We start from the raw sequence: 26,025 nt of genomic DNA, 5'->3' as shown, positions 1-26,025 counted from the left end.
TAGCTAGTAAGGTCACCGATGAGTTTGATGGTGCATGGTTGAAGGCCATGGATCGTTTTGGGTTTAACTTTCCAATACAAGCTAGGTTTTTTAGATGAGGCGGGGTGTTTGAGAAACAGGGAAACATAGGTGTATATATATATATATATATATATAGACCATTATTGATTGAATTGCTAGAACGTACACTTTTAAAAGGGTCCAGGAAATAAGCGTCATTAAACATGAATTTGTATTAAGTCTAATAATATAAAATCTAATGAAGAATGGAATGCTTTTATAGAGTAGAGTTGTTTAATTAGGTACAAAGTAAGTTAATCACTAGTATCCTATTAATATCAATATAATTAAATTAAACTTATCGATAATAAGTTTATTTATATTATATTGGTTGATATCGACATATTACTTTTAGTTAAATAAAAAAAATCAAATATTTTAACTTTTTTTATTTACCTAAAAAACAAACATCCTTGAGTTAAATTATTACTTTAACTTAAAAATAAATAAATCATCTTAGTGGGTGGTTGATTCTATTAAAGTTGTCAAAACAACTAATTATTGCAAAATAATTATTCTTGTCTCACATATACTATAACAATATTCACAATGATCCTAACTAGTTTTTTGCATCCATTGTAACTAGGACTAAACAAAGAGAGAATAACAATGGGTGTGCATTCTTATATTAGCATTAGCATTAGCCTTTTTTTCAATGGAGGTAAGGTTTTTATTATTAGGCTATACATATAGTTGAGAAACATGAAGAAAAACTTAAATAATATATTAGTTTAATTATTCTTATATAAATTCACCAATTTAATTAAGAGGAAAAAAAATTAATGGCTACTTAACTAATATGTAAAAGACATGACAGATATGATATTTGTGGGAAAAATTAAATACAATTAATTTCTTTTCTAAAAAACGAAGAAAGTTATAATTACAAGTAAAAATGGTGTGAATTTACTATTTCATTATTTTTATATTTAACTACTTCACAAAATGGACACTATGACATAAGAAAGAGATATAAAAATTAGGGTTATTTGATTAAAAAGGTATTTGAAAACCCAATTTTGGAAATCTAATTTTTTATTATTTACCTTTATTTTGGAAAAAAATGTCCTCGTTTTTTTCTTGTAAAAATATTTTTTTTTTAAACATTCATGCAAATACTTGAAAAAAATCAAGGGTATTTACGTCAAAAATGAGTTACCCTTCAAACAAAAACATAGAAAATGTTAAATTCATAAATATGGAAATTATTTCATCTCTTTTAACCAATTAATTCTAAAAACTTTGACGTTATGGAATTAAAAGACATTAAATGTGATGTACTATTGGTAGTGTATTAGAAATATAAAAAAAAACGAGACAAACATGATTGTGCAAAAAAAAATTATATAAGTAGAGTAATTAATTTAAAAGATAAATAAGGGATATTAATTTATGAGTCAGTAATGTGTTACCACCATGAAAAATAGCCGTTAAATTATAACAATTTCCAAACATCAAGGAGAGATAAAAGAGCTAAATTTGAAACATCAAGTACTATAACACTACTTACCATGAAAATTAAGTTTCAGAGTTAATTAAGGTTGCTACATGGGTTCTCTCTAAGATTAAAGAAAAACAAAGAAGAAAAAAAGATGGGCAGACTGATGTGCCAAATGCCTTGGCATGCAGCTACTAGAACTTCCACTAAGGAACCTAAAAATGACGCTAGTGTTGACTCAACTCCACCATGAAACCTGCAACACAATTCGAGAAAACTGTACATTTCGATAAGTCCATGGCTGCTAAAAGTTGAAGAAAAGAGACAGCTAGCTCTTTTAAAACAGACCGTATATACATTGGGGTTGTTTTACCTTTTTGGAAGGCACGGTGGCATGTGACATTTGAGCAGTTAATCTCACCTCTTTCATGTAATGATGGGGATGCCCAAGGTGAAGAGATTCTTCTCATCTGAGTCTGCAGGTTCAGGAGGACCTTGGGAGCTATGGTCCCCTTTGACCTTCCTTCCCTCCTCGGCCCAAAGTTCAATTATAACCGCATGGTTGCGACAGACAGGACTGCAAAATGCTTCACCTCTGCAGGAATTTACAGGAAATTAACATCAGAATCCTTGTTAGTTATAGCCTAATTAGTGAAGTAGAAAACATAAAGTGGGACATATATATAATATTGGGGACAAACTGGAACATGTAAATGTCTTCTTCCTTCTCCAGTCTTTGGCTGCACATGGAGCAGAAGCTCAAGATAAATTGACGATCATTATCAAAAGATTGAACTGTTGGAACATCTGGGCTCTTGGTGATCTGTTCAAGCGATTCAATTGTGGGTATCCTTTTCCTTCCGACCATCCACCTGGCGTGACACTCCAAAATGTAGTCACAGAATATATGAGTAACGGCAGGCTTCTGATCACCATGAACAACCACACAAGTATACTCCTCAGATGACCATATCTCATCTAAGGCATAAGGTATGATGACTGAGCTCTTTTGGGTTCTCATAGATTTTTTAAAATCTGGAGGAGGGATCATCATAGCATCTCTCTTTTCGGAAGAAGCCCTTGAACTTGAACTCACCTTAGGCCCGGCGTTGATGGAACTGAAAGAACTCACTCTTCGATAGGCCTGATCAGGCCTTGTAGATGATTCCCCAACGTCGCAGGCTACGTTTTGGGGCATGGGTTGTTGGGTGACCGAACCTTGAGAATCTGTATCAGTTAAGGAATTGCTAGCAACAGAAGAATTACATGATTTTCCGAAATTCAGTACTGTGAAGTGGACGGTAACATCTCTATGTCGAAGCAGAAGATGGGAGTTTTTTTCAGCGAATATTACAGAGATCCCTCGAGCTAACTCAATGCCACTGCAGTTCCTGCTAGTCTCAATTATGGATGATGGTTTTGTGGGCCAAAACCTTAAAAGTTTACCGAGCTTCAGAAGCTTATCTGAACAATCCGAACAGTTCGCTGAGGCAGCAGACGACCAAAATTCAGTATCAAACCCCCTAAAAAAACCCATGGACACTGAAAAACAAGTTGTTTTTATGATTGAAGTATAAGGTACCAGAAAGAAAATGGGAGTCTGAACTGTGTTCAGTGATTAGATTACCCCTGAAATGATGATTATTGTGCTCGCTCAGCATTGCATATGAATCTGTTCTATCCTTCTCACTGCATTAAATTCAAGAATTGCTTATAAAGACAAGAACTAAAGATAAGAACATGAAGAGATAAAGTGCAAACCATTCACACATGCAATAATGGGATCTAAGTAAAGCAAGGAAATTAAGAGATTTAATGGAAAATTAATTAAATGCCTCAATTGAGAATTGTTACTCTAGATTCAGAGAGCAGTGAAAATGGAGCCAGCATGTACCACTCTGAGCCCCAAATTATCAGAAATGAGACTTTCAGAAAATGCATTGGAGGATCTTCATATAAAGTACTAATCAAATTCAGAGAGAGAGAGAGATTTTAGATCTCCAAAAAGACCATAAAAACTCGATTTTGTAGGAAAAAGGGTCTTGAAAACCAGTAAATATGAAAGGAGATTTTAGAAGAAAAAGCTGGCTAGTGTCTGAAACCAACCAGAGGAACACAGAAAAGATACTCCTAGAAAAAGAAAAATGGAAAGAACAACCTGGTTTATTTCAAACCCAATTTCCATAACCTCAGGGTGCAGCAAATCATGAGACCATGAGAAAGCTCTTCAGGGTCAGTGACGAATGACAATGACAGCACAGAAAGAAAGGGAGGAACGCAGGAAATTAGAATGAGAAACTCACCCTTGTTTTTGTCCTAAGAGAAGCTCTCAAAGAACAAGATTGCGGATTGACAGTCACAAATGAAGCGAATACATAGATGTAGACAAAGGCTCTCACCTGCTGCCTTCCGCACCCTCTATGTTGCATGCATTAGAAGCAGCATAGAATTGACACTCCTGATACTCTCTGCCTCCCTCTTGTCTAATACGATTATCTCAGAGAATACCACCATACAATACTGTGTACAGAGAGATGGCACTTTGTGTGCAGATTGCTCACACCCAAAGCAGTTCTGCACTTCAAAATTGGGCCACCCATTGTGCCTCTTGATCAGAAAATGTGTTTCCCAAGTGGGGTCGGTTATGGGTTGATCCACTATGATCTTGCCACGTCAGAATGAAGGTTCCCCTGTGGACGGAATGAGTGGCTGTACCCTGGTCTTCGTCATGAAAAGAGCCATTACAAAACTTCAAAAGTATCAAGTGAATTCCAAAAAAACTGACTAACGTCTGCTCCTATTCACAGCTATGTTTTCTGTTGGCTTAAAAGTGGGTTGGATTTTTGGGGCTGCTTAAGGAATGTTTGGTATAGGGTGGTTTTAAAAAAATGTTTTTTTTTTAATTATTATCATTAGGAGAAGCACCCAAGATTTTAGAACAAAAGAGAAAAATGGTTTTTGAATGTGAAACCAAACACCTCCTGAAGGTTGGCCAGTTTGAAAATGTGGACAAGGATCATGAATGAAGTGAAATGACGTAAATAACCTTTTGCAAATTTGTTTCTTAATTTGATCAAGCTATAGACTTTAAGGTACAAAATATGATGTTGTACACTTTTAAACTTACCGGATATGTCCATTTAGGAATTAGATAATATGATTATAGACTATACATAGTAACATTCAACTATTTAAATAATTATAATATCAATTATTATAATGACACAGTCAACAATAATAGTTGATAATTTATTTTACTAGAAAATCCGTATAAATTTTCTTAATTATAAGATAACTTTCTACGGTATCAATAATTATAAGAATAAACAAAATAATAGTTATAATAATAAGTGAAAAACACAAAGTATTACAATAATTTGTTTTATTAAAATCGCATTAATATTTAATGAATAAAACAACTAGAGTACTAATATATTTAGCATTGATACTGATCAGAATAAATGATGATAACTTCCACGATGATTGGAACAACATATTGTCGTTAGTTGTAACGAAAAACGACAATAAATCATGATAATTTACCTTACTAATGATAAAGACATCTTTTAATAAACACTACAATTGAAATGTTTAATAACAATAATGGTAAATGACAGTTATTTATGATAATTTGGTTTACTTTAAAAAAGTAAAGATGTAGTAAAATTATACAACGACAATAATTTTATAACTTTGACAGTTGTAACCATAATCGATGACAACAATTATAGTGATTAACTAAATAATAATAAAAAATTCAAATATTCGATAATCAAAATCATAGGAGGTAACAATTTGAAGAATAATATTTGGAAAACATAAAAATGACAATTTTTTATACCTTAATTTATTATCACTATCTTATACTTATAAAAGAGTCCAAAATTAAAATAATAAAAATATTAATTAATCATAGAGAGTACATAGATGTATAGAATTAGAGTTGATGCAAATCTTACAAGAAAGGCTTCTCTCTCTCTCTCTCTCTCTCTCTCTCTCTCGGTGTAGGATGTATAGAATGAATACTTCTAATGGATAATTTAAAATTATGGCTGTAAAATGAGAAGGGTATTTCAGTAAATGACACCAAGAGAGGGTGGGTTTTGAGTGGCTTATGTACTACTTTTGTCCTTTTCTTTTGCATCATCCCTTCTCTTTTTTTTTTGTTTTTGTGATTTGGCCTCATAAAACACAAACACGTGTGTTCTCTGCGGAGCATGTCCACCTGAAATCCAACGGCATGAAGCAAAGATTCCCTGACCAAAGCCAGGCCATCCAACGGCTCACAATGAGTTCATAATGTACCTTATTCAGGTACCCATGACACGTGTCTTAAAATCACATAAAAAGTCTAGGCACTTGGGTAATATTTTTGTAAGCGAGTTGGACACCGACTGACACCCTCCGGAAAACGACACCGTTTTGTCTTAACTTGTTTTAGGCTACAGGCCAAAGAAAGACTACGTCATGTTCCTTTGCAATGGACGTTTTAGTCATGAACCCGGCCAAGTATAATTTATTGGCGACAATACTTGTTTGTTTGGTCAGCGGGAAAGTGAAGCAAAATATAACAAAAGTTGTATTTATTAACTATAGATACCATCAGAATCAGATGGAATTTGTATTTAGCACATGGTGAAAGTCAAAATTTCAGCCCCAACATCATAACAATGGTTTACTAAAAATATCTTTGAACATGCTAATTTTAATGATAAGTTATTATTCTATATATCGATTATAATATAACATTAAAGATCCGTTTTACAGTGATTTTAAAAAATATTTTTAAATGTTTTAACATTTAAAATTTTTATTTTTCAAATATTAGAAAAAATTTAAAACGTTTTTTAATTGTCAAACATATTCTAATTTTATTTTTTTTTCAGAAAAACTATTTTAAAAAACTTATAATTATTAAAATTAGATGAAAAATAAATTATTGTAATTATTCTTCTATTGATGCATCATAATTGTAATAAGTAACTATGGTTTCTCGTTTTGCAAAATTATTTTGAGTTTGACAAGTAAGTCTGATTATTATGAATATAAATCATAAAATTGATATTAGTCTAACTAATAAATAAAAATTAGGCACAAAAAATGATTTATAGCAATTTTGTGTTACAAGTTTGTAATTAATTGTTTTTTATTAAGAAAAGCAAAGTAAAAAAAGAAATCATTTTTCAAGTACAAATAAATATTCATGACAAAAGGTTACTTTTAGACTTGAAAATAATTTCATAACAAAATATTACCTTTAAGGAAAAACAAAATCATGAGAAAATATTATTTTTATGCATGAAAAAATTTCACTCAAAAATATTATATTTAAGCATAAAAATATTCATCGCAGAATGTTAGTTTCAAACACACAAAAAAAAAAAAGTAAAATATTTTTTTCAAGTATAATATATATAATAGGAGGTAAATCATAAAACATAGATATATAAGGAGAAATATCTTACAATGGGAGGAAAGCTTTAAAGAAAGCTTGGGGCTTGAAGGGCTTACATGATGAGAGAGAAAGAAGAGAAAAGGGAGAGCATAAAATTATGGGTGCTTACAAATGAAAATCAGGTCTCCTTAAATAGGCAAAAAGAGGGGACAAAGCATTGTTTGCTAACTGTCATGAATAGTAATCTCGTGCATGAATAGTGAATAGTAAAATTCACTTTTCCACCGAATTCCATCGAAAAGACCCTTTTGACAAGCTACTTTTGACAATTTCGCCGGGAATCTTTGCTTTATGCGGAGAAGACAGCTGACAGGTTGCTTTTATTGCTAAAAACTGCTTGGTTTGATAATATTCTTGTTGGCAGGTCATCATGAAGAAAATGCTTAGGGTAGATAATAATCCTTACGATGCTCTTCAAGAATCTTTTCATCACTAGTAAAAGACTTGGTTGGAAGAGGGTCCAATCTCTTGCCACAGAAAATCTGATGACAAGAATCTGCAACAATGAGATAACCCATATTTCTTGGAAAAGCCTCAAAATCCCTGCTAATAATTCTGGCTCTCCAATGTTTGATTTGCTTAATAATGGGTTCAGCATAGATATCAGAAAATAGCAGAGGGTAAGACAATTGAGTAGGTCTTCTATTCTGATAGTGAAAAGAAACAATGTGTTGGGCTGGAACAAGCTTGCCACTAGAAACCCACTCTGGAGTTTTGCTGATGATGATGGTGTCCACGAATTTCTTGTTCATTTTAAATCCTTAGGTTAGGCCAAGAGCAATTTTTCTTCCAAACTGAGATACTTGGTGGGGATCAGAACATATGATTTGATGGACCAGACCATGGTCCAAAAGCTTTTCTGGAGTTAATAATAATTCTTCAGCCTTGAATTTGATGCTAATTGGCGAATAGTATTGCAAGTTCAAGCAAACACAACTGATTGTGAAATTTCTATTGCAATTGCAAATCATTTTCTTGATGCCTTTTTGGTACTGGAAAGGTTCTTCAATCATTCTGCAAACTTTAGAATCATCAACTTCCTTATCAGTAACCAAGCTTAAACCTGGGACCTTAAGACCAATATTGGTAGAAAGATAGAGATGAAGATCCTGGAGGTATGAAGAGATGAAGATCTGGCTTTCTTCAATTGAGGACTTAGCCTTTTCCAAAATTAGGAGACGTAGTTTTGGCTGAAGAGAGTATAGATTCTCAGTCTTAAGATGATACATTCTTAGCATACGGTAACCCAACTCTTCCTCACTCAATTTATCATTCACCAGTGGGGTAGAATGCTTATTCTCACCATTTTCCAGTGGGGAAAATGAGGCTTGAGCTTTTAACATGAGCTTCTGAAAGTCAACTAATTCAAGTTTCCTTTCAAGAGTCTCACACCTTTCCTGCCATTCAAAAATGCAATTGATATAATCAGATAAAGTGTTAGTATTGTTAAAAGATGGATTTGTGGGGAAGGAATCTTCCACAAAAGGTAGAGATTTCGAGCTTGAATCTATATCCCTACTAGGGGATGTTGAAGGAATATGATGATTGAAGCGGCTGGAAGAACCTGCTACTTCAAAATGGTCATAATAAAGTGGTATGAATTTTTCAGAAAGAGCTAAATGGGAAATCTTAGAATCTATAGGTTTAATGGACCTAAGAGGTTGTTTGTCTTTCTTGGGGGTCCTATTCTTGTGAATCCTACAAAAATTCACGGGTTAGGAAATCAGGGATTGAGTTACATTCTCCTTTAATATACTCAATTTGAAAATCAAAATTGCTTAAAATAGCTTGCCATCTAGCAAAAATATGTTTAGAAGCTATATTTTTAACATCCTTTTGTAAAACTGATTTTGCAGATTTGCAATCCACTCTTAATAAAAATTCTTGATTCAAAAGATCATCTTGAAATTTTGAAATGCATAAAACGATGCTTAAAATTTCCTTTTTGATGGTGCTGTAGTTGAGTTGGGCATGGTTCCAAGTTCCAGAAGTGAATCTAACCAACAATTCTTGATTATTACTTCTTTGCTTAAGAATTCCACCAAAACCTATGTCAGAAGCATCAGTCTCAATAATCTTAAAGGCTTTATGATCAGCTAAGGCGAGACATGGTAAGGTCTTGACTCTAGACTTTACTATTTTAACAATCTTGGTATGATTCTCATTCCAAGGAACTGGATTTTTCTTAAGTCTCTGTCTTAAAGGGGCACAAAGCTAGCTTAAATCTTGAATAAAGTCTGAAACATAATTAAGGCTTCCTAAGAAACATTGCAAATGTTTCTTATCCTTAATCTCATCAGGAAACTTATCAGCAAACTCAATTGATCTTTGAATGGGAGTGAATGTTCCTTGGTGAATATGATGACCTAGGAATCTTACCTTAGTTTGAAAGAGGTTAATCTTAGTGGCTAACAAGCTTAAACCATTACTCTTAACAGTCTCAACAAACTTATTGAGATGTTTCCAATGCTGTTCAACAGAATCTGAATAAATCAAAACATCATCAATGTAAACAATAATGAAATCAGAAAACTGGTTAAAGATTTCGTTCATTATGTTTTGAAATTCAGAAGGTGCATTCTTAAGGCCAAAGGGCATTACATTCCACTCATAATGACCAAATGGGACCACAAAGGTTGTTTTGTACCTATCTTTTTCCGCAATCTGGATTTGCCAAAATCCTGATTTCATGTCAAACTTAGAGAAAACTTTGGACTTCACTAATCTTTGAAGGAGGTCTTTTTTATTTGGGATAGGATACCTGATCCATCTTAAAACATCATTGAGGGGCTTATAGTTGATGACTAGTCTAGGTGTTCCTCTTTCAAGTTTAGCTTATTTTTGAACATAAAAGGCAGAACAACTCCAAGGGAACTTAGACTTCCTTATCAAATTCTTATCTATGAGATCCTGGATTTCTTTTTCACAATAGCTCAACAAATCCTTGTTCATTTGGATTGGTCTTGCTTTAGTGGAATAATTTTCTCACTAAAATCAGGCTCATAAGGTAATTCTACCTCATGCTGTTTCCTGTGCCAAAATGCATTAGGAATGTTAGAACACACTTCTCTAATAATTTTATTCTTAAAATTTTCTATGGTATCTTGAGTTTTCTTAACCTTCAATTGATCTTCTGTTCTAACCAGAGCAATCTCTTGCTTTAAGAGATTAATATGATTTTGCTTAGCCTTAATCACCTGATCTTTTATGGTGTTTATACTTCTTTCTCCAGGTGGATTGGCAAATTCAAACAGAATATCCTTATCTAAAAGCTTAGTTCTTATACCTTGATCATCAACCCACATGGGAAAGATGGAGCTTAAGAAAGGGGCTCCAAGGAGAGCTTTCTCTTTGAGATCTTTAACAAGAATGAAGGTTTGCTTAATGCAAATGCCTTGGTTACAAATATGGGCATTCGATAGCTTGTACTTGATAATAAGCTTTTTACCATTAGCACCAAAAAGGGCTTGCCTGGTTTTCTCATATAGTTAGGTAGGTACAAGACCTTCTTGTAGACAATTCAAAGTTGCACCTGAATCAATTAAAGCAATAATATCAAGGATAAATTTATTCTTAATTACTATAGTAAGGAAGACTTCCCACCTTTGGAAGATAACTTTACTAATAGTATTTAAGTATGCATTTATCTTATCATTATTGTCTTGTGAAGATTCAAGAACTTCTTCAAAGTCTTCCTTTTTAGGATTACTATGGTAAAAACCTACCCTATTGATATAATCATGAGGGATAGGGAATTCTGAGCTTGTAGGTTGTCTTAGGTTCTTAATATCCTTCTTATACTGCCCTATTTCTTCTTGAAGATCTTTAATAGTCAGGGTATTAAGGATTTTCTCTTGTTTATCACTATGATCCTTAAAAGGGTTTTGGATAGAAGGTTCTCTGGTTAACCTAATTAGTCCATTGTCCTTTGCTTTTGGACTAATATTCCTTTTAACCAAAAGGATTCTCCTATGGGAAGGCAGAGGTGTTTCAGGGATAGCAAAAGTTTGAGGTGTTTCAGGGATAACAAGATTATCTTTAACCTTTTGTCATATTCTATCAATGAAAGCTTGATCAATTTGAGGATTTTCCTGGAATTTCTTAGATAATTCAAAAGGCTTAAACAAAGGCTTATTATCATTCTTAACAAAAGACTTCTTAAGGTGATCCTGAGTTTCAATAATCTTCTCAACTCTGTTGACTTGATTTCCAAGGATTATGAGAAACATATTAGTATAATTGATTTGTTCCATAATCCTTCTAACATCGGTTGCATTGGCAGTTCCTTTATCCTCTGGCTTAGTCTTAAAATGTGAAGTTATGACTATGGTTCCATTAATATTCTTTTCTATCTTAGCTTCAGGAGGATGGATGGATTCTATAACAATATTGTCACTGGTTTTCCATATCTTAGCTTTTGTAGAGGTGTTATTAATACGCTTACAAGGATAATCTGGATAATCCTCTTGTTTGAAGAGTTCAAACCAAATCCAAAACTTAATATTTTTCTTTTCTTGTCATAAGTAGGCATAGAATTCTTCTTGGTAAATGGTTCTAATGACCTTAGGAACAGTGCTAAAGAACCAATCATTTCTTTACTTATTGACTTCAGAATAGAAGTCCTTTCTTAAGAGATCCTTGTTGATCTCAAAGTCCTCATCACTTAGGCTTATAGTGTTAATCATCTGAGAATAGGTAGGAGACATAACAGGGGACTCATCCTGTTGGGATTCCTGAGTAGACTCATTTTCCTCAGTGTAAAATGGTCTGGCCACGTTGGTGTGACTTCTAACACCTGTTAGCTTAATATTTTTAGGATTTCCTGAGCTGAAATCTTCTTCTTCCCTAGTGGTTCTAACTGGGATAGAAGAGCTTAAAGCTCTAGAGGGTTCATAAACTGAAACTCTAGGACTGCTGGAATGTCTGAAAGATTTGGAGAAAACCAATTCTCCTCCTCCATCAGGATATTGAACAATTTGTTCAATACTTTCATATCGCTGTGCAATGGCTGGAACAGCATTAGCAAAATGCCAATTTTCAGGAAACTCAACATCTTTCCACAAGATCTTCTTGGGGATGATGAAATCTGACTTATCAAGCATATCTGAGTGAAAGTAAGTGGTCTCACCTTTGGGACTGGTGCAAAGAGCCCCAGATCCAACGCTTGTGTTCATGCTCTTATAGGCAAACCTGGTTATGATTGAAACAGGATTGTTTCCTGGTTTGATCTTAAAGCCATGGGTCTTAATATGCAAGACAACAGAATCTAAGATGTCTGCATCTCTTATTCTAACTGTGAAGTTAGGATAACATTGGAAATAAACTGGGTCATCATTCAATCCAGCTTGGACTGCGCCTATAATAGAATCTCGATATTCGAGATGCCTATTATCTCTTAAACACATGACAATAGAGGTGTTTAAACCTAATCTTGTCAAAGGCTTAGGTGCTACTTGAATCATACCAAAGTGTATGAAATTATAGTCATCTCTCTTATGCTTTTCAATGGATCTGTTATCTAGAAGTCTTATGACTTGGTCGTCTTGTTCTAAGCTGACTGACATTTCAGAGGTCTTGATGGTATAATCTGTGAAGAACTTAAAGGTTCTTTTCTTATAAATTTCTTTATTAGACACCTTGGGTAACTTCCAATCATCTAAATCATTTTGGATCTTAGGATAATTGATATCTTCACTGTTTACAACAGTATCTTGAGAATCATTGGATCTCCTAGACATGATTCTGAAAATTGAACTCATTTTAGGGTTTTGATCTAGAGCCTAATAGCAGATTGACAAACCTTATGAGACGTCACCCCAACCCTCTTACAGCCTAACAAACGCCTATCCACGGCTAACAACGGCTCAACCGGCAGGGCTCGCGCTCCTAGGCACACTGCTACCTATCCTAGGATAGGTCAAAACACCCAAAACAAACCCAACTTCCCTTCCCGATGGCTCTGATACCATATATATATATATTGATATATTGTAGCAAAAATATTATGTTCTTATAAATATGGCTCCAACATGTATAGAAAATTTTAAAGTAATAATGAATGCATCACTCCATAATTTTGTAATTTTATATTTTATATGAATCATGACATAAGTATTCTCACTTGTGTATGACAATAGATGAACTCTAGGAAGGGTTATATGTATCTAACCTTTGATGACTGTTTTTAAAAATATATGAAAAATAATTTTTAAATGATTTTTCAAAACAATTTTTGAAAATTATTTTATAATGTTTAGTAAAACAAAAGTTTGTTTGATAATCTAAACTATTTTTAACCTATTTTTAAATATCTTTTAAAAATAACTTTTTATATTTAGAACTTCATTTTTAATATTATACATGTATGATTATTTTTTTAAACAATTCTTAAAAAATAAATAAAAACAAATAAAAGATGTTCTCTAAAAACACTAACAGAAAATAGAAAACGAAAAACAGTTTTCTGGTTGTTAAACGTGTTTTCCAACTTTTTTATTCTAAAAAATAAAATAGTACCTTTCTTGAAAATAATTACCAAATAGGTCCTAAACATTTTCAGATGATGATTTTTTTCAAAAATAAAGATTTAGTCAAAGCATAGTAACATTAATAGAGTTTCAACTACCAATTAAATATATTCTAGCTATTTAACTTTGTTTGTCCATATATAGTTTTATATCTATATTGTAGCTCTTTCAAGATCATCCTACAAACTCATTTCATATTGCATGGTGTGTTAATTATATTTTTGTACAAAATAATATTTTAAATGCAAGACACACAATAATAATAGAGAAAAGATTGAGAGTTCTACATATAGGGGAGAGAGAGAGAAAGGGAGAATTATTATACTTAATTGTATTTTATAAAAGAAAAAAAAAAAATATATATATATATATAACTTTAACTCTAGAGTTTGTATGTGCTTCACAAAATGAAATTATAGATCAAATATTTAAGAAAAAAAATGACAACTTAAGGTTTAATATTTTGCATCTCATTTCACATTTGTTGAAATAAAAAATAAAAATAAAAAAGTATGATACATCCATGGTAGGTGATTAATACACTGTTAGTAATATTTTTAGGGGGAAATAATATTTTATAAGCAACATATATTAATAATCGATAATTCTTTTTTTAACATAAAATAATATTTTAAAATAAGGAATAAAAAAATAAGAGTTATAAGGTACAATGAAGCAAAATAAAAGAAATTATTATACTTATTTAGGAATTATGTTAATGGAACGGGTTTAAGACGGGTTACTCTTATCTCAATATCACCCTTATGTGATATGAAAAAACTCTTATTCAACGAAAAACCTTGATGGGGTGAGAAAGGGTGGGAAAGAGTGGAGTGAAGTGAAGTGTCTGATTTTATTTGCAAATTTGTACCCGCTTCATCTTGACCTATTCAAGATTTCCCACTTGTTGTCTAATAAAATAAAAATAACTCAAAAAAGTTAAGGTTTCCGAATCCATTTAACTAATTAAGTTATAACAACTTTAATACAAATTAGCCTAGTTTTTTCTTCCAATAAAGGATGATTTTAACTACTTTGGCTTGAAAAGCTAACCTCATATCTATCACAACATAAACCCCAATAACATGTTATGATGTACTTTTTGGGTGTCTTTATCTTTGGCCATGGAAAACATGGACACACAAAGGCATGTTCATTCTCAAACCCTAAGATCGACTTCGTAATATCCAGGTTTTTAATATTACATGGGAATAGTGAGTTTGAAATTTTTCTAGAAAAGTAGTAGTTGAAAAGAAAAAAAGGCAAAATCAAGAAAATATATTGAATTTGAATTAAAAAAACTCAAAGAACTTTAGTGGTCAAACAAGTAAGTTAAATTTGTGTCATATCAACCTTATCGTAGAGAATTTCTTAAAAATTAGATAAGTCTTATCTATTATTAGAATTAATAATTTTGGTTTTGAAGAATTAATTATGTTAGTAAAAATATGGGTATAGGATTTTGTATTATTAGACAAGCGGGGAAATAATAGAGTGGAGGGAAAAAAGAAAAGAAAGGAGATGTCTATGGGTCTTTGGAAGGTCATCTGGCAAGACAAATATGGTATGTTTTTTATGAAATTTTAGGAGGGTATTCCATTTTTTGTGAGCAACATTGCTTTGAAATCTTATTTCAAAGTTAACGGGTTGGATATTTGGTTTATGGTAGGGTAATTTATCCCTAAAATTTTTATTTGATATATTTTGGAAGAAAAAAATTATAGATAGATAAATTTGTTTAACTTGTGAGTCCTGCATGTGACTTGGTATATTATTATTACTTAAATTTTATTTCCTAATGGTTTATGAATTGTTGGTTGAGGGAAGTAATGATATGTTTGTTTGTTGATAATATAACTTGTCTGGAGTGAAAGAAAAAAATTATTAGTGTTGAATGTTGAGGCAATTGAACTACATTGAAAAATAAAAATATATTTTATAAACAATAGTTTCTAATATATGGGTATAGTGCATTACATCTGCATCATAGTTGTGTGAGAAAAAAAATGATGAAAGGTTGTGTAAAATGGGAAAAAATAAAAAATGTGAAAGGAAAAACCCTAAGAAAGGGTGAATTAAGAAAGGAGTAAGATTTCTAGCATTATCTTGAGAGACTTCGAAATGAGAGTGTATTTAAATACAAATGTATATCCTTTAGCAAAAACTTGAGAACAAAAATGGATTGTAAGTCTTATAAGGTCATCTAATTAATTAATTAAATCGATCCAAAGACCTTATTCACTAACCCTTATGTGATTTCATGTAATTACCAAAATGTCCTTATACACAAAAATGAATCTAGAGTCAATCCAACCCTTAAAAACCGTGTCATTAAGGCATATGAGCTCGAGTGAGGACCATTATGTCTTATAGGAATATTGACTGTCACAAAAGTATTAACTCCCTCAAAATCCAATTCGAAAGTTAAATCAACATCTCATTACATAAAATCAACTATATTTCAATACGCTATGTAAATAATATTGTTATTTATATAGTGGATTGAGTCTATGATCATCCACTACATATAGACTCCCCATAAATTGGTGTCTATAATAGTTAATACAAAATTAATATTAAAAATGCTAGTTAGACCACTAATTTAATTTATTTAAAAATGCTAATTTAATAATTTCAATTGAACTACATGTAAACTTTATAATATAATATTAATAATTGAAATTAAAAGTGAACTATGCATACACATATAATTTAATATTAATGTTAAACTACTATTAAAATAAAACTACTCATTTTAATCATTTAAATTATTCAATTTCTGCTAATTAAATTTTTAAGTTGAAGTCAATCCACAACTTCAACATTAAATTCCCAAAATTATAAAATTTGAAAGAAATCACAATTAAAATTGGAGCAATATAAGATCAAGAGACTTTTAATTAAATTATGAATAAAATGGAATGAAAATCAGGTATTTATAAAAAAAAAAAAAAAAAAAAATTGGGTCAAATTAGTCGTTGGATGGTCATATGACCATTATAATTCGATTATGATCATTAAATCAAAGTTTGGTTAAAATCTAACCATTAGATTTTCATCTAGTTGTTGGAAACACTTCCCAATAGTCAAATTAAGTCCAAATTTAATTTTAACCCTTAGATAAAAAATATGACCGTTGAATTGGATTTAAAACACATGGATGAATGTGTAGTTGTTGGATCATAAAATTATAGTCGTTGATTGAACATAATGGAAGTAATTTGATAGAATTAGAAGAAAAGGCCAAAAAAAAAATGACAATAGGAAGTAATTGGGTCATTTATCATTTTGTTAAATAATGGTGTCAAGAATTATTATTTTTAAAATATTATTTAAAATTATTAAATAAACACAAATATTTAACTTTATATTTATTTTTATAATATATAAAGTATATATTTATAAATCAACCACGATTCAACCATTGATGTCCAGTAACTTTTCCTGTTACTTCTTCGGTCTAATTCTAAAAGGTAAAAACATTGAGTAGACATGGACGGCAAAACTAGTGGCTTTTTGTGGTCCATGAATTAGGCCCGTTTATTGGCTTACAAATGGCTCAGTCTCCCGCCCAAGGCCCACCAAGATTAGGCCCATCTGCCCATACAATCCACAACACAAACCAGGCTGCCTGATCATTTGACCATGAGGTCGCTAAAGCAGTCGGCGTATGTTAGCATCGTCCACCAATTTATCCCCGAATGTTCCCTCACCAGATTGTCGTCTTTCCTCTTTTCAAACGCCAAAACCCTAGAAACTCTCGGAATCGATGAAATTAGGGTTTCCATTGTAAGAATCCCATGTTCGTTTTTCTAATTTGGCGTTGATATTTTGTTTCATTTCCACATAACCTGGTAAATAAGGGTTTGTACGATTCGTATTAGGGTTCCAATCGTTTCCGTTTTCTTGGTTTTGAATCGCTGAAAGCTTGGAAATTTTGCTTCAATAATGTTTTATATAGGTAAGATTCCTGGGCTTTGTAGCTAGTAATTACTCTGCAAGAATGGAAAATTTGTGAGTTTGAACTGGAAAATTAGGTTTTCTACAGAATCTGTACGTTTTTGAGTTAAGATATGAGTTTTGGTGGTTTTTTCTCTCGGACCGGAGAGAGATCTGTGATTTGGAGCTTGAAATTATGCTTGCTTATTAGAATCATGGGTGATGCTGTTTTTGGAATTTGACTCTAAGGGTAAAGTGATCTTTTGGTGGTTGGGCTGGGGGTTTTGGGAAGAAATAATTATGGGTATTTTTTTATTTTTCACTTTTGATGGTATGAAATGTAGAAAATGATGATTTGGTACTTGGGATTAGGGTTTTGTGGAAAATAATTTATCATTCAGGGTTTTTGAGCTACCCAAGTGTGCTTAAATGGATGATACAGAGGATGATGCAAGGTATCCTCCAAACCCTTATGGTGTGAACCACCCTCAGGGTTATGGTTCTTCACACCGTCCAAAGCTTCCAGTGAGGAATGCTTCCTATCAGAGGCGAATTGGTAATCAATATGTTGATGAAGATGTTGAGGATGAAGATGATGAGGAAGATGAAGAAGAATTAGGACGTGAAGAAGATGAGGATGTTGATCAGAACAATGCTCTTGGACAAGTAAGCAAAGAGGAGGAGGATGACGATGACGATGACGAAGACGAAGAAGATAACAATGACAATGACAATGACAATGATGAGGATGAAGATCATGACAATCAGAAAGATCATACAAGGAGGGTTGAAGATGTTAGTTTAGAGAGGCACCAAAAGAAGCGGAAGCTAAAGAGCCTGATTTCAAGTTATGAATTTGCTCCACGTGTAGCAGTGCCTTCAGCTGTGGCTGCTCCGGCCCCAAAACCATCCTTTGGTGGTCGTAATTCTCTTACAGATTGGACTGAACATGAAACATTTGTCTTGCTAGATGCTTGGGGTGATCGGTTTCTTAAACTTGGGAGGAAGAGTCTTAGATCAGAGGAATGGCAGGAAGTCGCAGAGAAGGTTTCACGGGAGTCAAGAACCGAGCGGACAGATACTCAGTGTCGGAATCGTTTGGATACACTGAAGAAGAAGTATAAAAAGGAGAATATGAAGTCAGGGGAGACTGGTGGTGGCACTAATAAATGGGTTTATTTTAAGAAGATGGATATGTTAATGTCTGCAGCGCCACGTCAAGCTGGGCTTTCTTGTGGATTGGACTCAGGAGAGTATGTTTTCATGAACCCTAGAGTTTATTTGAACCGTCCAAATGGGTTGGATGAGATGAGGGACAGTCCAGGGAATTCAGGATCTTCAGGAGGTGAGGAGGATGATTCAGATGGACTTCCACCCAAGAGAAAAAGCTGTGGACAGGACAATAATGAGGGATCTTCCTTCAGATTGCTAGCAAATTCTATTCAGAAATTTAGCGAGATATATGAGAAGATTGAGAATAGTAAAAGGCAGCAGATGGTTGAACTGGAGAAAATGAGGATGGATTTCCATAGGGATTTGGAATTGCAGAAAAGGCAAATTGTAGAGAGGGCACAAGCTGAGATCGCAAAAATACGGCAAGGTGATGATGAAGAGACTGAGGTTTCTACTGAGAATGTCAGTGGGTGATGCAACCAAACCTGATAATATATCCTTGATATTATTTAGCATATCAGTTGCTTGCTGTTGTTGTATAATATGGGGGCGCCCTTTTGTCATTTCTAATTTGTGATCTGTAATGCAATAAATTGTTGGAGGTAATGTAGTGAAAATATTAGCTAGTAGTAATAACAAAACTTAATAGATCCTCGTAGTTGTTATTTATTTGTTGTGCCCTGATGGATGCTTGTTGTGGATATATACATTGTTTGCTAAGTCAACCTTTTCTTCACTGATTGCTAGTGCCATGACCAGAGCTGGAATTATAAACCTAAAGAGAGTAGTTTACACTCACTCTTAGTACAAGTTTCCTATGTTGGTGGGAATGTGGCTTCATGGCAATACATCCACTACCTTGAATCTTTCTTCATTTTTGTTTATTTTTCTGACAGGCAAAAGAGAATATATTGGAAGTGCCTGAAAAGAACACAGCAAGGTACACATGATACATATAATTAGCACCAAACAGACATGCGAAAAGGATCTTTCTTCATTGGTTATATCCTAATAATGTGTATTGGGGTTCCAGAACCGATTGCTCTGCTTAGAATTAGGACAAATCTGTTTAGTACAAAGGGTGAACTGTCAAATTTTTCTTTGATTCTTTCCTTCTGGGAATATATTTGTCTTCATGAACAGGGAGTATCTTCTTTACATAGAATCGAAGGCAGCTGCCAGACAGTGAAGGGTAAATTTATTGTTCTCAACTTTTTGAGAGTAGCAAATGTGTATAAAGCTCCAATTGGCCTCCATGTGCTTTCCTTTTTCTTTTCTACACTATCATAATCACCATGAAACTATTCCCAAATCTCTTCTACCAAATCCTAGTTGCCATGCTTTTGTTTTTGGTTTTTTTTTTTTTTAATAGATTTTTTGGTTTTTTTAACTCTTTCTCTTAATGTTGTTGCCCTTGTGCACACCCAATTTTTAAATTGTTTTAATTCAATTTATTATCAACAATTTCTAAATTTCTTTGTTTTTTTCTCATGAAATGTTATTTTGAATATTATTTCCTTTGATAAGTCCAGTTATGTAGTCTCTGATACTCTCTGTGTTTTGGATCATGACTGACTAGTTATGCATGCAAGTGCAGGCCAGAGAAAACAAATCCTATACAGGTACTGCACTGCCCAGCATTTCTTAGAGAATCTCTGTTGCTTGTAGCAGGAGAATGATATATTTTGTAGTTATGATGGGATGAAAAATAGATCTACAGTTGTAGGAGAACTATCACGCTTGTCCTTTGTGGATATGAAACTGTAGCCAGTCTTGCTTTTCTAAAGTAGAACATCCTACATGCAGCAAGAGAAATATTATGACTCCATGGAAATAATTCTTGGTGATTCATATATATAAACAACCGATGTAAGAGTCTTATTGTATTCATTTCATATCCACATTGCAAGAGCATCAAAAAAGTGTTTCATTTGAAAAACAACCCAAAATGAATGATCCTGCCTTGATCAATGGTGTTAGCTTCTCAAGATATTGTTGTAGTATGCCATGACTCTTTATATTGTTGTAGTATGCCATGACTCTTTACAAGGCCAGTCCAGAATTACCCAATTTCTTCTTTCTCAATTCCACCTGACAAGGCAAATTGTTAAGAAGCCTTAGAACAGCACTTTTCAATTGAGATACTGTGATACTGAGAAGAGTCGAACTGCATCTTCAGCCATTTCTAGCAGAGAATATAAGGCTTCAGGTTTTCTTTCCACTGCTCTTATCTGAAATTTCCTAGAATTCAGTATGTCAGCAATCTTCTAACTTCTTCTGAAGGATTTCACAGCCTGTTCTATCAGATACAACCCATCCACGCAGCATTGACACTCTGGATCTGTGGATCTCAGCAGATATTCTGAAGAAACATGGCCTTCCCTTCTAACAAGGTTTATGATTTTAATGTTGACAATATGCATAACAGTCTGACCTGCAGGCAGAAAGCCATTTGGTTCATAAGATGATAAAAATAAACAGCAATTGGTTGTCTATACCAAAAAGATCATACTACAAAAAAATCATAGGATGAGAGTTCGGTTACAATCACTAATCCGATTAAAATCACAAGACCTGCATGTAATTGAATCTCCTGTAAATATGAATCATATTATTCCTTTCAATTTACCATGAAAATATTTGAATGGATACAATTATACCTTATAATTGCCATTAATATGATATACTCATACAGATACTTGTTATGGCCATTGATATGATATGCTGATAAGGGGGATACCAGCATCCTACATTGACACCATGACTTGTTAAGTTGGATTGGTAAGACACACCCACACTTTTAAAATAGATGAAACGATGGGTGATCCTTTGAAATGTATTCACTCATCGAGACATGATAGGGTAGTTATGAAGGAATTTAGTTTCATAATATCATGGGAATCAGAAGCAATTATCATTGTGAGTATTCTGAGACACTGTCACTCTGGTGTCTCCCAAGAAATTACTAGCCTAGCTTCGTGTTAGTTTTGAATCCAGGAAGTCCTGTGCAGCAGTTAGCCTCTCGCTTAGAGGAGAAAAATGTAAAGTGAATCCTTACCACATTTGCATGTGCTATGGAGAGGAAGAGCTGGGAGAATGGGTTGGGGACGGGGCTGGTTGGTGGAGTGGTGTGGTTATTCTAATGAAAAGAATGAGGAATACATCTTCAGAGTAGAACTCCACAAAAATTCTTCCACACGAAGTGGGTATTTTCCATGTGTATTACAGAACCACTAGTTGTGTGAATGAAATTATCCCAACTCCCATCAGAAGATGGAGGAAATGGTTTCTTAAGAGTTCACGTTCTCTGCTTATACATGCATACATCACTAGACAGAAATAGAGCTCATAAAATTTTCACACAGAAATGCATAAGACTACTGAGTACAGAGAGTACAGATATTCGGTACCTACAGGATCCAAAATGCTTTTTTGAGTCTATAAGAGTATATTCTCTCTTTTCTGTTTTTCCTCTCTCAATAGTTTTAATTTTTACATGGTTTCAGGTCATTTACCAGCTTATAAGGCCCATCTTAGAATAGATCTCCATAGTTGGATCTCCTCAGAACAGAATGACACCCTCCTAACGAAGGCCTGTCAGTGTTTCAGATTCCCATTCTAAACATAATGACACTAAATAGATGTTTGATGACACAAAAATTAGTTCAAATACCAACATATGAACAAAAGTCCACCTTTTAGAGGCTTAAAAAGTGTGATCATAATATATAACTACAATACTAGAAAACAAATTAGAAAATGATGCATTCATGTCCAACAAGTTTCAGTAGATATGACATGTTTTTACAATGAACCCGCCATATTTTGTAAAAGAGAAAATCTATAAAATAACCTAAAATCAACCAAGCAATTTCCTGTGAGAAGTGGCCTTTATAATGACTAACAAAAACAAGAAAGAAAAGGTACAGAGAACATTTATATCATACCAGGTTCCTTTCACAGACCAGCAGGTGTATGATCTTCATCAATCTTTCCTACTGCCTCAAGTATTGATGAGTAGGTAATGAGATCATATTCAAAACCCTTTGAGTTCATCTCTTTCATCAGCTTTGCAGCCTCCTCAAACATGCCAGCCCGGCTGAGACAGCCAAGCACAGTGTTGTAAGAAACCACATCTGGCTTAATCTTTGAATTCTTCATTCTTGTAAACATTTCAATTGCCCTTTTTGGGCCCCCTGTCCTAGCAAAGCCATTTAAAATTATGTTATGTGAGTTTAGGTCAGGAGTGCAACCATTTTCTTCCATGGTTCGAAGCAATGAATGAGCTTCATCTGTCATGCCAACCCTTACCATCCCTGACATAAGCGCATTATTAGCGTAAACATCAGGATTGCACCCAAGTTTTTTCATCTCGTTAAAAAGATCTACAGCCTCACTTAGACGACCACATTTTCCCAAGTGTTTGATCATCACAGCATATACACGAGCACTGGAATATCCACAGTTCTCCCTTAATTCCTGAAATAACTCATTTGCAGCTTCATACCTTTTCGCTTTTCCAAGAGCGTTGATCAGGCTGCAATAGGCAGCTGGACAAGGAGCAAAACCTTTCTCATCCATCTCCTCAAGAAGCAATAAAGCTTTCTCGACTCTATTCGTCTTACAAAATCCATCAATAAGAATTGAATAAGTAAAAGAGCTAGGAACAACACCATTCTCCTTCATCTTCTCATACCACAAAAACGCCTCAGAAGCTCGGGCTTTTGATTCAAATAAAGCTTTAATTACAGTGTTATATGTTACCACATTTGGGGTGCACTGCAAAGACTCCATTTCTTCAAACAACTTAATAGCATCCGCCAAACGACCTGCCTTCCCTAAAAGGTTTATTAAATTGTTTATAAGCACAACATCTGGTTTACACCCCTCTTTTAACATATTCATAAATATACTATAGGCTTCTTCAACCTTCCCAGCTTTCCCAACACCTTTTATCAACTCTGTGTATGTATAAACAGTAAGAGCACAACCCTTCTCTTTCATCTCCTGAACAAGACCCAAAGCTTTTTCAACCCTACCCAACTTGAAATAAATTCCTAATATTGTCGTATAAATCTTTGCAGTAGGATGTAATCCATTCTCCTTCATCTCATCAAACAAGCTAATGGCAGAATCATCGCGGCCCAGTTTTCCAAATGCTGCTATAAGGGCACTATATGTCACTGTATCAGGCAGACAGTCACCCTCATTACACATCTCATTATAGAGCTCATGAACTTTTTCGTGATGACCCTCTTGCATCAGCATCAAGATCATGGAGTTGTAAGTGTTTGATGTTGGCTTGCACTTGCGACCTTTGATCTGGTAGAAAATCGAGAGGGCCTTGTTCACCATCTTCGCCTTTCCTAAAACTTTAACAATTTCGGATAAATCAGCCGGACCAATAACACATGTACTCCGAACCATTTCCTGAATTGTCTTCCACATTTCACCAAGCATTCCAGCTTCATCCAAGCAATGAATTAAAGCCATATAAGTGGTGGAATCATGCTCAAAATTTCTCCTCTTCCCTGCCCACTTGAAAAACTGAATCTTAACATGAATCTCAACATCTATCTTCAGAACCTCACGAACCAATCGGTGATCCACCTTCAGTTTCAGTACTTCCATAGCCTTCTCCGCGTCAGGCCCCCACTTGAATATTTTCAAAATCCTTATGAACCTCTCATCCAATGTCCTAACTGAGGGATTGTTCCTTGGAAACTTCTGATTCATGGGCAATCTTTGGATTTCATCTTTTGGGCTTGATAACTTGAACATATGCACAATCTCACTTTCTGATCAATGAAAGTTATTCAGAAAATAAATTTCAGTACAAAAACACATATAACATATGAAGACGGAGAAAAACAGTCAAAAAGAAACAGCATTTGGAGAAAATGGAAAATAATCAGTGTTAAACCAATATCAACGAAGCGTGTGATAGTGAACACCACCTGTTTGCTTAATTCTCTGAGAGAGATGAGGCAAAGTCGATATCATTCGCCTCAGAGGGATGGACCCGGAAATCATTATGACCGTCCAGTGGGAAAAATGGACAAAATGGATTGTACTCAGAAGATGGAAATTGCAGAAGCGGTGACAGTTACGACTGATTCGTCAGTGGGTGCTATATATGAAGAAGAGAACGCTACTGAGCCAAGTTCACACCATCACATGCGTGTGTGTTACCTGGGCTGGGGTCACCCGGAGTGTGAGTTAGGCGTGGGCAAATTTCAAGGTTAGGAGTTAGGACTAGGTTTGGGAGAGAAAAAAAATGAGTTTTAAGTCCAAAATAATCAAAAAAAAAAATTGTAAGAATAGTACCCGTCTCAAAATATTTGTCAAAGTAATCTTTTGTTTCCACGTAAACATCCACATGGATTTTTTTTTTTCTGACTGTGATTTTAAAAGTTTCAAAAATATTATTAAAATCACAATCACATATTGGTTTTACAATTTTCCTTAGAATCACAATTAATAACTGTGTTTCAAAATTATTTTTAATCCACTCCCTTTTTAATGGTATTGTGATTTTAGTATTGTTTTTAAAATATTATTTATCACAATAACCATAAAACCACAATTAATAACTATGGTTTAAAAATATCCTAAAAACAACCGTCACATACTGTGATTTTACAATTTTTTTTAAAACCATAGTTACATACTGTAGTTTTGTAATTTTCTTTAAAACCATAGTTAGTAACTGTAGTTTTACAAATATCTTTAAGGGAAACTCATGTAACCATACATCAACTAAAAAAAATATAAGATTTTAAAACTTTGTTTTTTTATTTTTAATTTTAATGTAAATTATGGATATACCAAAATTGATGTACCAAATTTCCCTAAAGTTTGTTTCAAAGTGGGGAAAATTTCTTAAGAATTTCAGTTCAAAATTATTTTTTTTACAAATTATCCTTAATAAATTGTTTCTTTACTACTGTTTTAAAATTATATATATATATATATATATATATATATATATATATATTATCTTTATTTTTTAATATTTTCCTTGAAATTTTGAGAAAATAATTTTGCCTACATGCATTCCCATAAAAATTTATATATTTATGGTAAATAAAATATTTATTTGTTTTATGAATTTTATCACATGTGAATTAAAGAAAATTATTTTTACAAATTATTTTTAAATTTTAAAATAACTAAACAAATTGTTTATATTATTTTAAAATTTTATATTGTCATATAAAAATTAATACTAATAATTATGATTTTAGGTTATTTCTTACTAACTGTGGTTTAATATTAAAATCACAATATCATTAAAACGGAGGTGGATTAAAAATAATTTTGAAACCACAGTTACTAATTGTAGTTTTAAGGATATTTCTGAAATTTTTAAAACCACACCAAAGATGATTTTTTACACTAAAAATAAAAATAAAAATAAAATCATGTGAATG

At 33.2% G+C, this 26,025-nt stretch overlaps 2 protein-coding genes across 2 annotated transcripts; one reads left to right on the top strand and one right to left on the bottom strand.

Moving 5' to 3' along the window:
- Positions 1 to 17,132: 17,132 nt before the first annotated feature.
- LOC117922114 (trihelix transcription factor ASIL1-like) lies at positions 17,133 to 19,576 on the top strand. Its single transcript, XM_034840140.1, has one exon. The coding sequence runs from the start codon at positions 17,849 to 17,851 to the stop codon at positions 19,064 to 19,066; it is 1,218 nt and encodes a 405-aa protein (XP_034696031.1). The 5' UTR covers positions 17,133 to 17,848; the 3' UTR covers positions 19,067 to 19,576.
- Positions 19,577 to 20,412: 836 nt separating this feature from the next.
- Positions 20,413 to 24,811, bottom strand: LOC117922113 (pentatricopeptide repeat-containing protein At3g16010). Its single transcript, XM_034840139.1, has 3 exons — positions 24,550 to 24,811; positions 22,540 to 24,390; positions 20,413 to 21,026 (listed from the first exon to the last, which is right to left on the bottom strand). The coding sequence occupies exons 1-2, from the start codon at positions 24,623 to 24,625 to the stop codon at positions 22,550 to 22,552; spliced, it is 1,917 nt and encodes a 638-aa protein (XP_034696030.1). The 5' UTR covers positions 24,626 to 24,811; the 3' UTR covers positions 20,413 to 21,026; positions 22,540 to 22,549.
- Positions 24,812 to 26,025: the final 1,214 nt, after the last annotated feature.

The sequence above is a fragment of the Vitis riparia genome, chromosome 9, assembly GCF_004353265.1.
Source record: "Vitis riparia cultivar Riparia Gloire de Montpellier isolate 1030 chromosome 9, EGFV_Vit.rip_1.0, whole genome shotgun sequence".
Classification (NCBI taxonomy): domain Eukaryota; kingdom Viridiplantae; phylum Streptophyta; class Magnoliopsida; order Vitales; family Vitaceae; genus Vitis; species Vitis riparia.
This window is presented reverse-complemented; position numbering and strand designations above follow the sequence as displayed.

What these genes read in the sequence shown, in the direction of transcription:
- LOC117922114 (XM_034840140.1), top strand. Translation starts at nt 17,849, where the DNA reads ATGGATGATACAGAGGATGATGCAAGGTATCCTCCAAACCCTTATGGT.
- LOC117922113 (XM_034840139.1), bottom strand. Translation starts at nt 24,625, where the DNA reads ATGATTTCCGGGTCCATCCCTCTGAGGCGAATGATATCGACTTTGCCT. An exon ending in TCAGAGAATTAAGCAAACAG is followed by an intron (nt 24,391 to 24,549) that starts GTGGTGTTCACT and finishes TTCATTGATCAG; the next exon opens with AAAGTGAGATTGTGCATATG.